At 35.7% G+C, this 13,990-nt stretch overlaps 1 protein-coding gene across 1 annotated transcript; it reads right to left on the bottom strand.

Annotated features, from left to right (window-relative positions):
* Window positions 1–7,923: 7,923 nt before the first annotated feature.
* On the bottom strand, window positions 7,924–13,733 carry LOC100264009 (homeobox-leucine zipper protein MERISTEM L1). The gene is made up of 13 exons (XM_002266652.4): window positions 13,366–13,733; window positions 12,814–13,159; window positions 12,057–12,319; window positions 11,842–11,959; window positions 11,485–11,673; window positions 10,949–11,389; window positions 10,752–10,853; window positions 10,464–10,664; window positions 10,200–10,374; window positions 9,831–10,102; window positions 9,336–9,431; window positions 8,840–9,225; window positions 7,924–8,475 (listed from the first exon to the last, which is right to left on the bottom strand). Exons 3-12 carry the CDS (start codon window positions 12,275–12,277, stop codon window positions 8,860–8,862), a joined length of 2,181 nt encoding a protein of 726 aa, XP_002266688.1. The 5' UTR covers window positions 12,278–12,319; window positions 12,814–13,159; window positions 13,366–13,733; the 3' UTR covers window positions 7,924–8,475; window positions 8,840–8,859.
* Window positions 13,734–13,990: the final 257 nt, after the last annotated feature.

Genomic DNA, 13,990 nt, shown 5'->3' with positions numbered 1-13,990 from the left:
AAATATGGACATAATTTGTTCTCAATTTATTCATGGGAATGATTAACTTATATATAACGAAAAATTTATTAAAATATTTTTAATATTTTCAAAAACCAATTTCAGTAACAAAAAAGAGAAAATTATCGAAGTATTTTTTTTCAATTGTTTTAATTCAGCTTCTAGCTTGTTCAAACGGGCACGAATCTGCCCCCAAACCTTCCAAAATTTCCTGTGCTAATCACTCTCCTCTCACTAGTTTTAACGTGATCACTCTTTGGCAACGGCCTCATGATCAAAGCGGTCGTCCCAGTTGGCATTGGCTCAGTGCAAGCAACTGAGCAAACTACCAAGCCATTGCATGTCTCTTCTTTTGTTGAATGTTGGTTCCATGAATTAGGGAAAAATCAGATGAGGAAGGAGAGAAGTTTGGAGATTGCAAATCATAGGACTGAATGGGTAAATGAATGTCGTACATGTGTTGAGTGGGCAGCCTTAGTTTTCTCATATAGGAGAAGAAGGGGTGGAGTTGGGTCTGTAGCACCTGGAAAACTCAGATATGAATAAGGATGAAGGAAGAGGCGAGTTAGCTGAGCATGGTTTTCATATGTGTTAATTACAAAATCAGACTCTACAATGTACATGAAGTGGATATCTTTCTCTTTCCATGGAAGAGGAGACACGCACGGAGAACACATGTTGAACAATGAAGTTCATAAAAAGTAAAACTCTGTCACATCAAATGCTTTTCACATGTATTAATTCCAAATCTTTTTTAAAAAAGGTTTTTCAAACATTAAAAGAGTTATTAGTCAAGCGGCTGAAGTACATGAGAATTGTGATTGAGCTAGCTATTCACAACCGGTTCATGAGAGCAAAAATGCTCAAGAGTAGCAACCGGTTAATATATCTAATTAAAAATAAAATACTAAATATAAAAATTATTTTTAAAATATATTTAAAAATATTAAAAACATTTTACCTTTTTAAATAGACTTTTTGATTTTTAAAATATTATAAAATAATTTTCAAAAATGACTTTCTAACAATAGGACCAAACATATCCGATCTTAAATATCTTTCATTCTCACTCTTTTTCTTTTCTTCTATTACCACATATTCCTCCTTTCTCTCCCTCCCTCTCTCTCTTTCCTTCTATTAACACGTATCGATCCTCATACCCACAAAAGAAAGCCTCTCCCAGGATCCTTTCATCCCCTTAACACCCAACCCACTAAAAGAAGCCTCTCCCTTCCTCGATTACCATGTATGTCATCATGATCACTCTCCTTCAATTACCACCCATCTCGCCATAAGATGGCAATGGGTGATCACAAAGTTAAAAAAAAGTGACAAAAGGTGATAAAAATATGTTAAAGAAAGTCTTTCTCTCCTTGAAAAACGTCATGTTTAAAAGTAGAAAAAAAAAAAAAAAGTCTCCTTCAATATGAAAATAGGAGATAAAATTAAGAGAGTGATGAAGTTTTTCCTTCAATTACCACCTCCATCACTAATATTGTACGGTTAAGTGATGAAATTAAGGTAGTGATAAACAAAAAAAAAAAAAAGGTGTTAGAGTGGTATAACTCCAATTGTAATAATCATGAGTTAATCTCATTCATCTTTCTTAAAGTTGTAACTAAATATCAATTAAAATTTCATCAAATATCTTTCATATATTTATCATTTATTATTTTAAATAATTTTTCATCTTTTATTAATTTTACTCACCTTTTTTCTAACTAAAATTTAAAAAAGGACATTATAGAATGTCAAACCAATGAGAATTAGATATATTGAGATGAAAATGAATTCTAATGACAATTTCAATTTTTTTTTTTTTTTTAAGAAGAAAGGGCATTTAATTAAGGAACTAGCTTGTACCATGAATTTATTTCAGCATACCTTACGTAGGGTATGCTACGTGTGCATGCACGTCCCATGAGGCTATGACATTAACCTAATGATGCTGTGCTGTTTGTATGAGACGTGTAGCACGTACCTAAAACAAAGCGAGACAATATAAAAAGAAAAATTAGATACCATATAAAAATTAATTAATTAATCCATCAATAGAAGGAGCTTATAGCTACTAATTATGTAAAATTGACCTAAAATTATTAATTATTGTGAGTGGGTTAGCCGGAATATCATTGGTTGAAAATATCTAGTTGTATGAGAAATAGGTTATACAATTCTTTGATTGAATCAATCACACTCTAGATTTTTCGACGAAATATACCATTCAACCATATTATGGAGAATGTTACAAGGGATGGGTCAATGCACTCCTTATATCTACACTCGCTTGTCACCCTTATATTTATACCCTCCCTTAATTCATTAGATCTTTCATTCTTTCTTGTATTTCTATCTATTATGCCTAATTTATGGTATTTCATCTTCATCTCATAACCTAGAATATTTATAAAAATATTATAATAACTTTTCTTCATATAATAATTATAAATTTGAGATATTTTTTAATATGTAAATTGTATATTTATGACATCACCGATTCGATTATGATTTAACTATTGATTTGATTATGGTTTAACCATCAGTAATTTTTTTAATTTATTGTTTGATTTGATTTTGAAAACATTGGTCATTTTTCACAAATATGATATAAAATTTCGAATATAACATAAATATAAATCCAAATAATTTCCTAATAAATTATGCGAAGGAATCACAATACTTATGTCTTGTCATATAAATTCGGCCTGGGCCATGCTGATCCATGAGCCGCTTGGGTCCATGTCAGCCTACGCAGTCCGCTCACAACAGAGCTCAACCAAAGCGGGCGGGCTCATGGGGTCAGGCCCAAGGAGCCCAACACAATCTAGCCCCACGCCCACAATTGAGTTGTGGTAAGATTTGTAAGTATGTTCACACACTTTTGGATCGAAAATATTATCCACACAATCCTCGCTTCAATTGAACTCCATATTTTAAAATAAATAAATAACCAAAAAAAAAAAACCCCCATATATTCTTGATGGCTAAAAGAAGTTGTAGATATCCTGGATTTAGTTGTAGAAAGATATGAGTGATTTTAAGAGGAATAAAAGTGTTTGAAAGCATTTTGTTTTAAAAGTCAGGAGTTTATGAACTTTTAAAAATTTATTTTAAAGATTTAGAGGATTACTTAAAATAGGAATGACAAGGTATCGAGTTATTTTGGATTTTCGACTCATCATGTCTCTAATAGTTACAATTTGGGTAGAGTTTAAATAAAATAATGAAAATAACGTAATATATATATTGGATAGATTATTCCCACAAAAATTATATTCAAACATTGAGTTATTCCTTATAAGATAATTTTTGATAAAATTGATACTATTACATTCCTAACAACAAAACCAAAAGCCGCACCGTTTCATGCTGGATATAAGGTGAACTCATTGAAGAGGATTTAATGGTACATTGATGGGGGAATAGTTATGGCTTGTTTGATTTTGGAAAATAGATTTAGAAATTAAATATATTAAAAATAGTTTCTCTTATTTATTCTTAAATTGCATGTATAACATAAAAATATTCAGATATACTTATAGCTATGACCCACTATTTGCCTTCAAACACATATATTTTTAAATTTTGTTAACCTTTATATAAAAGATAAAAGTTAAATAGAATGAATTTGAAAAATAATTTATTAATTTTAAATATTTTCATGGTTTAAGAGACTTTTGAAAGAGGGTTATGGCTTGATGAGGAGAGTTTTCTAAATGTTAAAAGTAATATTAGACGGTAAAATATAAAATTTAAAATATTTTAAATGAAAGTTCTATAATTTATCCATGTTTTGGAGAATTAAGAAGGTAACGTTTTTCCTCAAATATGATACAAGATAACTGTGGTTATAGATCTGATCCTTAGTGTGTTTTTTTTTAAATTATTATTGTTGTTGTTGTTTGGTTGATCTGGTTAATATTGAGATCGTTTCTACTATGTTTTTCTCTTATACAAATTAAGCGTAATTGAAGAGTACTTTTTGATGAACTTTTGATAAACCAAAAGTGTTTCCTTTTGGAGGGTAATGAAATCAAAATCTAGTTTTGGAAAATAGATTTTTTTTCAAATATGATAAATATATTTATCTTTAATAAAAAATATTTTGAAAATACAATTCCTAATTAAACATAAAATTATACATCCAAAAGTAGTGTCGAAGGGTATCTTCTTGCAGAAATATTGGCACAAATTGCTTCCGAGGGGATTTGAACCCCAAACCTTCCCAAACCAAAAGGTTTGGGATTCAGCCTTCTTGCCATCTGGGCTAACTCACCCTTATAATATATATTGCATTAAACATATATATACTTAAAGTCCTTATATAAAGAAAATGTTAAAAGAATATTTTAAAGAGCAAATTAATTATAATTATTTTATAATTAAAAGCAAAATTTTCTTTTAATTAATTACCAAAAATATAAAAATTATATAATTTTCTTCATAATGTTTTTAATATCATTAATAATTAATTAAATATTAAAAAATTATATATATATATATATATATATATATATATATATATATATATATATTATAATTTATTTTATATTGTTTAATACAATTGAATTAAATGGATCATATTTTAATATTAATATATATTTTAAAATTAAACATATTGTAATCAAATATCATAATATTATATGTAATTTAATAATAAATGTACACTTATAAAATTCATATTTTTATCGATGCATACAATATTATTATCAAATATGATAAATCATGTTATACATATATCAAAATTTTCAATAAAATAACTTTAAAATGTCTATTATACTTCTAATTATATTATTATGAGGTTTTCTTTACATTTTCATGAGTTTTTAACAATTTTAAGTACCAATATTTTTTTCCAAAATATCCACCGATATATCTCCGATATATCCGATATATTCGTAAAATCGAAGTACCGATATATTCGTAATTACCGATATTTTTATCCTTGCTTTCTAATAGGTAGATGGTACTTGGAAAGAAGAGAACAATATGTAGAATATTACCATAGAGGTGTTTGATGGCTAACATGGTTTTTATGAAGTAGAATCTCCGACATGATATTGGAGTAATAGCATAAAAGACAAATCATAAAAGGTACGTAAGTGAAAGCTTTAAAAATGGGTAGATGTGGCAACGTACCTAAAGCATTCATATATGTTTGACTTCTGCTTACCTTTTGTTTTCTTATTAATTACTCACTTGTTGCTTCCTTTGTTTTTGTTTTTGTTAGGGATATGTTTGATTTTTGACTCAAATCACAATCAAAATCTTCAAAGTTACAAATTTCACAAGTCAATATTAGTGCAATACAAGTCATGTTAAATATGAATAACTTTTTAAATAAGTTAAAATAAATTTTTGATGATAATAATATGTCATATATCCTTTTAGATAATAATGCTTTCTTTATATTTATATAGAAGAGCAAAAATAAATTTGATTTGATAAGGAAATGTTGGATTTGATGGCGGGGGTTCCTCTTTTGTTGTTGGAAATTTTTGGGAAGGCCTGCTGCTTTCAAATGCATGATGATAACAGAAATAGCTTTGTCACCAAGCATGGACACGAGTGTTCTTCTCCTTCATTTGTTTCCCATTGAAGAAAACAGAGTCCTCCTAGCCATGGTATTTGCTGGAAAAAGGGTTGAGGAATGAGGACGTTAGAGTTGAAGCATTTGGCTTGCTGGTACTGATAGTTTTCTCAACAGAAATAAAGAGCTCTAACCACCTAGTAAAAGGCTCAAAGCAAAGCAAACCTAACAACCTTCATTTCTCTGGTGCATTCAATAAAAGCACAATACTAACCTCAACCACCATTGCTTCCATCATTTAACTTTTTTTAGTGCTCATCTTACAACCCGAAGAAGAAGAAAAAATGAAAATTCAAGGGAGGGGGATGGAAGACGACAAAGGAAGATGAAGAAGAAGCAAGGATTTTAAGTCTGTGCCAAGCTACTGGGTGTTAAATCACTGTACTGCTATTAATGAATTGAAGAAGTCCCTTTTGGATTGTTCGCCCTTACTGTCTGCTTCTGGCTCGGAGTCATTACAGGTACATTGTTTTCTTATAAATTTCTCTGGACAAGTTATAATATCCTTGTTGCTCGTCTCTTGCGCAAATTAATGAGTTATAATATCCTTTGTTGCTCGTCTCTTATGCAAATTAATGCCTACAGAGATACACAAGGATCCATTTTAAATGGCACCACACGTTCTATGCCAATCTACATCCCTGGCACCATCATTTATTGATAATTTATATTTTCTTTTCATATTGCAGTAATTTAGTGAAGGCATTTTCTGAAGAACAGGAAGAAATTCTTGTTTCTATTGTATTAGCAGAAGCACATCCTTGGGTAGGAGGGAGGGCTGTCAGGATGTGAATGATATCATATTCGTTTAAATCCTGAAATGTTGATATGAAACTGCAAGAAAACATAGGGGTCTCTCCTAGTAATCTGAAGTGCCTTTTGAGGGCAAAATCTCTCTTCCTAACTATGATTCCAAACTGGGAAGCACAATGTTTCTGAAGCTTTTGGTGGACTCTGCTTGAAACCCCTTTTTAGTTTAACAAGATACTTTCCCTTAATCGAATTGTGGCAAGGATGATTGGAAGTACTTTGTCTTCCATTGAGAATGAAAAGGAATGACAGCAGTTGCTAGTTCCTAGTTCTTATACAGCATGGGCTTCATGTTTTCATGGTAACTGTACTCCAGTATTCTGACTCATGCTAGTTCTGTGAGGCATCCCTGGCATTTTGCATTTTCACTTTCTGCAGTCTAATCTCCCTTGTAATGCTATGTAAAACAGAATGAAACAGTAATTTTGCAGACTCTGTAATGGAATCCGGCAATGTCCTCCTAAATAATCTTTCATTTGCAATGGATGAAATGATTTTGCAGACTCTTGGAACGGTTAAGATTGGCCCAATCATTCTGATTTCGGTTCCTGTCCATACTGGGTAACTAAAGGACTGCTAGAAAGAAGATTGAGGTCAACTTGATGCATCTTTGTAGATTGTCTTTCACTCCTTGGAGTTAGGTTCTCGTCATTATTTCCTTGAGCCTGTGGATATCTGTCTTAGATATGCACCGCTGAGATGGTTAATGTGCTTGAGGTTGCGCATATTAAGTCCAATGATCCAATGCCTGGCTTCATAAAGAGAGACAATCCCTGGGCATCAATAAACAAACACCCACCCTTGTTACCTCACTGGAAACATGTTGAGTAATGATTTCAGAGTATCCCAGAAATGATAAGGCTTTGGTGTTTAGTGATTTCAGAGTTTTCTCTGAAGTTATGGTTCTGCATTTACAAATGTGCTGAAGATATAGCCCTAAATTGTTTCAGATCTGCCATCATGTCATGCTTAAACATATATTAGAGACATAGCGGTAACCTTTTGTGCTGACTCTACATTTTGGTCTTACTGGACACAGCATCTAGCTAGGGCACATGGACAACGTGTCATGCTGGGTCTTGCATGCAGTGATCACTAGGGCCGCCAGTTGTTGATGCAGTAGGCACGCCTTGTTGATTACAGGTCCTGACAAACTCAGGCACTTTGACCCAAGTTCAACCGAATTTGTCAAGGTTGGCTGCTGCAGGTCTTCTCAACCAAGTAGATTGTTCACGAGTCTTAACAGATGTGGCTCAGTATTAGTATTTTTCAGGTAATAATGTTTGTGCCAGTCATATCTTTAGGGTTTCAAATGATCAGCCTGGTTTTACTCTATAATTGCAAATATTACGTCTTTGAAATCTCATGTTTTTTAGGCTGCTGAATGAGCTTGAACAAGGCATGGAACCAGCCTCCTGTTTAAAACAACTTTTTCCATTTCATTGAAGTGCTGGCTTCGTTAATGAAATTGATTGGCTCAAGATCAAGCCCTGAGGCCAGTTGATTTGGTATGAGAATGATCCTGAATGAACATGCCACTGACTTATAAGGACTTGAGCTGCATGAGCTCGGTTTAACGGTCTTTCTTCCAAGTGAAAGCAATACAACAAAAGAGACACTCATTTTTGGAGTTACAACAATTAAACAAGGCCAAAACAGAGGTTTGTTAATCAGTGTAAGCTCCAAAAGTCTACATCTAATAGTAATACCTATCTAAAAGACAAACATACATATGAGAAGGAAAGAAGGGACGGGCAGATTTAAGTTAAACTAACTTTCACAGGGAAATTAACTAAACCTTGAAGTAAAACAAAAAAACTGAATGGATGGCATAAACTTATGTGACTAGTCCTCCGTTTTGTTTGCCAAAGTCAATACCCGAACCTATTACCCTTGCTGGGTGGTGAAATGCATTTTCTGTTTCTGTTTCTGTAACAAATACCAGGCTTCTGTAACAAACACCACAAGGCAAGGGTCAAGACAAGGTGCGTTCTTGACTTCTTCTCTCTGTTCCAAATCCCAGGATGAACCCCCACCCTTTTTTCTTTCTCTTCTACTCCCTTCTTTTATTCTCACTGCAACAACAAGAGAAGGAAAAAAGGAACAATTAAATCAGTGGAGTTCTCCAACTTCATCTAAATTAATCCCATTTAGATACATGAAAGTTTATTTTCCGTGTCCTGTTATTTCCTTGTAATTTTTTACTGTTGATGACTATTTGGAATGAGTATGTACCATGCCTCAGAACCCTTGAGGCTTGGCTCAAGTGGTAAAGGGTTGGGAGGGAGTCCCAATAGGGACAAAAATTTACCTATAAAAAGGGAAAAAAAATGTACCATGCCTCTGGAGATTTTCAATTTCATGAGTTCCCAAACCCGGTTTAAGTTAAGCAGATAGCCAAAGGACAATATATTTCTAAACTAGGTAGAATTTGCTCACCATGTTTAAATATTTCTGTATCATGTGTTCTCACATGATACTGCTGCCTTGATCCTTTCAACTGTGCACTTGATAAGGCTATTAACAGTTGCCACTGATCCAAGAGAGAGTTTTGCAGTTGGTGCTGAATCAACTAAGATCTGAAATGCAACCGTCAATAGAGAGCCACCAGACCCAACATCAAGAATTCCTCCTCCATGAAGGACTGCTCCATCAGGAAGTATTGCGAAACCAGATGGCAAGAGGGCAACATAATCTGGGTCCCCACCGCTTAAGACCACATTCATGGCAACGATGTCAACTGGAGCGTAGATCACGTAAGAGCCGGTAGGATCAGTGCAGCTCTCTTGTAGTATCAGCATGTTGCTCTGGCTCGAATTTGCACTCTACAGTTTATTTTGAAGTTCACACTTTAGTTTAGTCGCACAGTGACAGTTTCAGATATATGATTATGATTTGATCATCGACATTGACACGGCAGGCATATGGAACTTACATTCACTCGAAGTAGAGAGACACAGTTGCCTGGATCCCGGCCATTAGCTATGTGTGCCATCTCTTGAACTAGTCCTCCATTTGAAAGGATGTCCCACTGTCAAAATTATATGAAAAATCGGTTAGATCTTACGGAAGAAGGTGGTTTCTTTCATAATCATGCTATGAACCTTCCTTATGAATCTTAATCTTGGAATCCCATGCATGTTTACCTAAAGAATTAAGACATATTATTTAATCCACCTAGAAATTAAGTGATGCAATAGATCTTAGTACACGAATTAGAATGTGTTGGTACGTCTTCACCATGGCTATGTTTGTTTTCTATTTGCTATAAGATCTCTGTATGCCAAATGACAGAAAAATTGTCTGCCAAGAAGAAATGTCTGCATTTGATCGAAGATGGAAAATTCTAGCTGGGATACTCGGTCTTCCTGGCTTCTTTGTTGTAGGTAAGAAGAGAATGGAAGTGATTAAGTTTGTGGAATTCATATACCTCACTTCGGGAGTTCTCAGCACGAAGAAAATCAAATACTCGTTTCGGTGGAACTGGAATCCAGAAGGAAGTCGCAGCACTTAGTACAATACCAGGAGGCCTGCCAGGATCATCCATACTCTTTCTGGTCATGACCCTTACATCATCAGCCCCGCTGCCTGATAGTGTTGTCCATGTGTGTGTAGTAGAAGCCCCAACACCGGCACAAAAACTCATCACCATTCTCTCAGCCAGCTTCAACATGCTTTTCCTTCCCTCTGGGCTTGTTATCACTGTACACCACCAATCAAAATAACAACAATGGAGGAAATTAATTTAAGGAAACTGGTGACAAGATATCATGTAAAGATGAAAAGAAATATCCATTACCACCAACATCTCCTGCAGGAATGTTGCTGGCCATGGCACTTGCTAGACGTTCGCATTGGCGATCTAGGGTAGCCACCCAGCGCTTTGCTCCAAATGCAAGACCTGAGTTTACTAGAGGTCTGTATATATTGTGAACAGCTCTATCATCCACCTCTACATGTTCGACCCATATGACCTGAAAAATGAAGACACCATGACAATCATCAGTTGAAAAAACTATCTCCAAGGAACAAGGTGAACTGTGACTAGAGCTAGAGTTGTCACCTTGGAGTAACCATTGGGTAACTCTTGGATCAAACAACCAGATGGTCTTCTTCGATTTCTTGTTATTGGACCAGAGCGTAAGTTATCCAATGAAACATCAACAACTGCCCAAGTCCCATCGGGATGATGCTTGCAGTACCTAACAAAATAGTTTTCTCTAGTTGGAACCAGCGGTGAAGGGACTTGGAATTCAGCCGTCATCTGCAGAAATAAGAACGTTTTCATGGATATGGAAATTGAAATTTTTTGTTCAAAACATAAAGTTAGGGGAAAGACATTGATCAGTACCACTTGCAAGGCTCCATTGTAGTTCCCTGCGACTCCCGTTGAGAGGACTTCTAGGGTCATTGCTCTTGAAACAATACCGGAAAACACACTTGACCATTGATTCTGATAAGCGTCCTCGGATTAGAAAATTTTGTTCTAATGAATCTTTAAAAAATAGATGACAATATCAAAACTATCAGTAAAAGAGAAAACCCTACCACATCCATGAGAATCTCAACAAGGCTGATATGGTTCATTATTACCACTGCAGTTTCCCTGGAAGCTTCAGATTTTAACCCCAAGGGTTTTGGCCCAATTCCCCTGGGGAAAGTCCTCAGGTATTCATCTTCACTTAGAATCTCAGTAGAGTTGTCAGAGGTGGGAATCCATAAGGGTTCCCCAGCCTGGGCCATTCGGATTAGTTCTTCCATTGCTGCAACAGCAAGCTCAACAATCATCGGTTTATCTGCCTCAGTAGGCAGCGAGACTGATCTAAGGAGATCACCACCTCCGTACATGTCCCCTACTATGCCTGATTGCGCCCCAAAATTCCCAACCCCAAGATCGAGGGACCGGGATGATGTGTGGGTAGAAAGATGAGGATATGAAACCATGGGCTTCCCAACATACTTGGCTGCAATCCCAGAAATCCTATCAATCTGTAACCAAAGATTACATTAAGTCAATTAAACCATCACGCTAGCTTCTCACTTCAAACTGAGATAAACATCAACACATTGTCTCTTTCCATTACCTCATCCCTGAGCCGAGCATTTTCGATCCTCAAATGCTGCTCATCAAATGACATCTCGCCAATAGAAGCTGGGCCTCCGCAGTGAGGACATGTCGCGTTGCTGAGGGCTTCTTTGTACCTTATGTTCTCAGCTCGGAGCTTTTCGTTCTCAGCCCTCAGATTTGAGTTCTCATGGCGTTCATGTTGGGCCTGTGATGGAGACAAAGTTTGGTTAGAGACATAGCCAAGCTCTCTTTCCTGAAATAAGCTTACTTCTAAAATTAAAAGGGAGACAAAACCAAAAGGCTGAAATAAACAGCATATAATCTTAGAGAAACGTATACAGCGCCTGTAATGCATGCTACAAAGAAGCCTTACCTTCATTTGAGTGCGCTTGTTTTGGAACCAAAATTTGACTTGTAAAGGCTCCAACCCTAATTCACGGCTCAACTCCTTTCTTTGCTTATCATCTGGATGAGGGCACTCCTTGAAGAAACTGAGGAACACAAAACCCCTCTTGTATCAAAACGTCAAACATGAATTACTAGGCTACTGAGCCTTCCCTTCTACTGAAAAAGTAGGAGAAAACTTACGCTTCCATTTCCTGGATTTGATGCTGAGTGTGGCGATGGTACCGCTTCTTTTTGGGGCGCTGGTTGGGATCTTGATCATCGCCAGAAGGGGCGTCCATGTTTTCTGTTCCTGATTTGCTCTCGAATTCTTCGTCTCGTATTTTCCCCATTTCACTTTCGGGGGTTTTGTGGGGCATATCTAGTAGATGATGGTGACTGTCGAACATATTTGGTTGAAACATATTCACAGATCCTTTATGATTCCAAAGCTAGGGTTCTTCAATCTGCCAAGAGAATGAAATGAGTCAACCACTTCAAAAGGAAGAAGCCCATGTAAAGAATGAAAAAAAAAAAAAAAAACCCTCAAGAATTTGAATTAAGAAGAAAAGAATTAATCATGTGTGGAAATCTGTACATAGTATTAAGCAGTGAATTAATTTTCTTAGGTTATGGATCCCTATCCCACTTTTGAAAACCTGTTTATGAGAAGACTCTCTCTCTCATCTGCAAAACAGCTTTTTAGCGTTTGTATCGAGAATGATTTTTCTTGAAATACCTTAATGCCTAGCAAAAACCCTCTACTAATCTAATTGATCTTGAATATGTATATATATTTAGAAAAAGAAAAAGAAAAAGAAAAAAGAGAGATGAGGAAACAATGAAATGACTAAGAAAATGATAAAAGAAAAACCCAAACCCAGACAACCCTAACAGTCTTCACAGACTCACAGTCCATGAAATGGACATCAATAGAACTTGGACTGCCACGAAGGCTTACCACGCTTAGAATTAGTCCTGATGACAACCCAAATCCAGCAACCTTTAGGTTCCTTTCAATTGGCAGTGGCCAGTCATTAGCCGGAAGCATTATTCCGGCCGGGAAGTGTCACTGCCCCCACAAACCCTAAACATGCAGCAGTGGAGGAGCTACAACTGTGGCTTTGGGCTTTGAAAGAAGATCTTGACCCTGTATTTCTGTTCGTAGGTCACAAAGCTCTTACTGGAGAAAAATGGAAGATAGAGTGGACAGTATGGAATGGGCTTTGAAACACCAATTTCAAACCATAACGCCCACGAAGATCTCGGTGCGTCCAACCTCAACCTCAACCTTTGCTCTTTCTCTACTGCAAAAAAGATAACGGAAAATAGAGCAAAAACTCAGAAGTTAATAAAATATGCAAAGAAAGGTGAAAAAATCTTGTGTCTCAAGACAGTTAAGGATGAGAATGATGGTGTTGCAACCCCATTTAGACCCCCCACTCAAAAAAAAATAAAAATAAATAAAGACTGGTGAAAAATGGAGAAGACCTATGGGGTCAAAATAACTTACAGGTGCGGAAGCTATGGGAGAAAAGCAAAACGACCCTTTTGAAGATGAAGGTCAAGTCCAGTGAGCAAAGTGGCAGATCTGTTTTAGAGACTATTGGGTCACCGGAAAACCACTTTTTGGGCGCTGAAAGAGTGGTTTTCTGGCAGCTTTAGATGAGAGTAACAGGTTTTGAGAAGAACACTGAGAGAGGAAGAGGCAGAGAGAGAGAGGGAGAATAAAGGGACGGCGAAAAAGAGGAGATAGACTCGAAAGGCAGAGAGCTTTGGAGAAGGTGAGAAAGGGAAGAAGAAAGGGTAACAGGTGGAGAAGATGTGGCAGCGAGGAGTTATTGCAGAGCGTATTGAGAGGGTGCAATAGCATTTATGGTGGATGGAGGTGTAATTGCTAAGGAGAGAGAAATATATATAGAAATACAGAAGCATATAAGCGTTTGATGTTTAGATGTCTTTGAGAGAGCGTGTATGGTGAAGCCAATTACACCCATCTTAACTGCAGCACTCCTTTCAACTCTTTCTTTTTCTTTTATTCCTTTTTTTTTTTTTCTCATTCTCCCATCACCTTTTCTCCAACTCCTTTTCAAACTTCTTTTATTGTTTCTCTCCTTGTTTGTATATCATTAATCGCT

This window comes from Vitis vinifera, chromosome 10 (genome assembly GCF_030704535.1).
Source record: "Vitis vinifera cultivar Pinot Noir 40024 chromosome 10, ASM3070453v1".
NCBI lineage: Eukaryota > Viridiplantae > Streptophyta > Magnoliopsida > Vitales > Vitaceae > Vitis > Vitis vinifera.
Note: the sequence above shows the minus strand (reverse complement) of the source record. Positions and strands in the feature narration are given on the sequence as shown.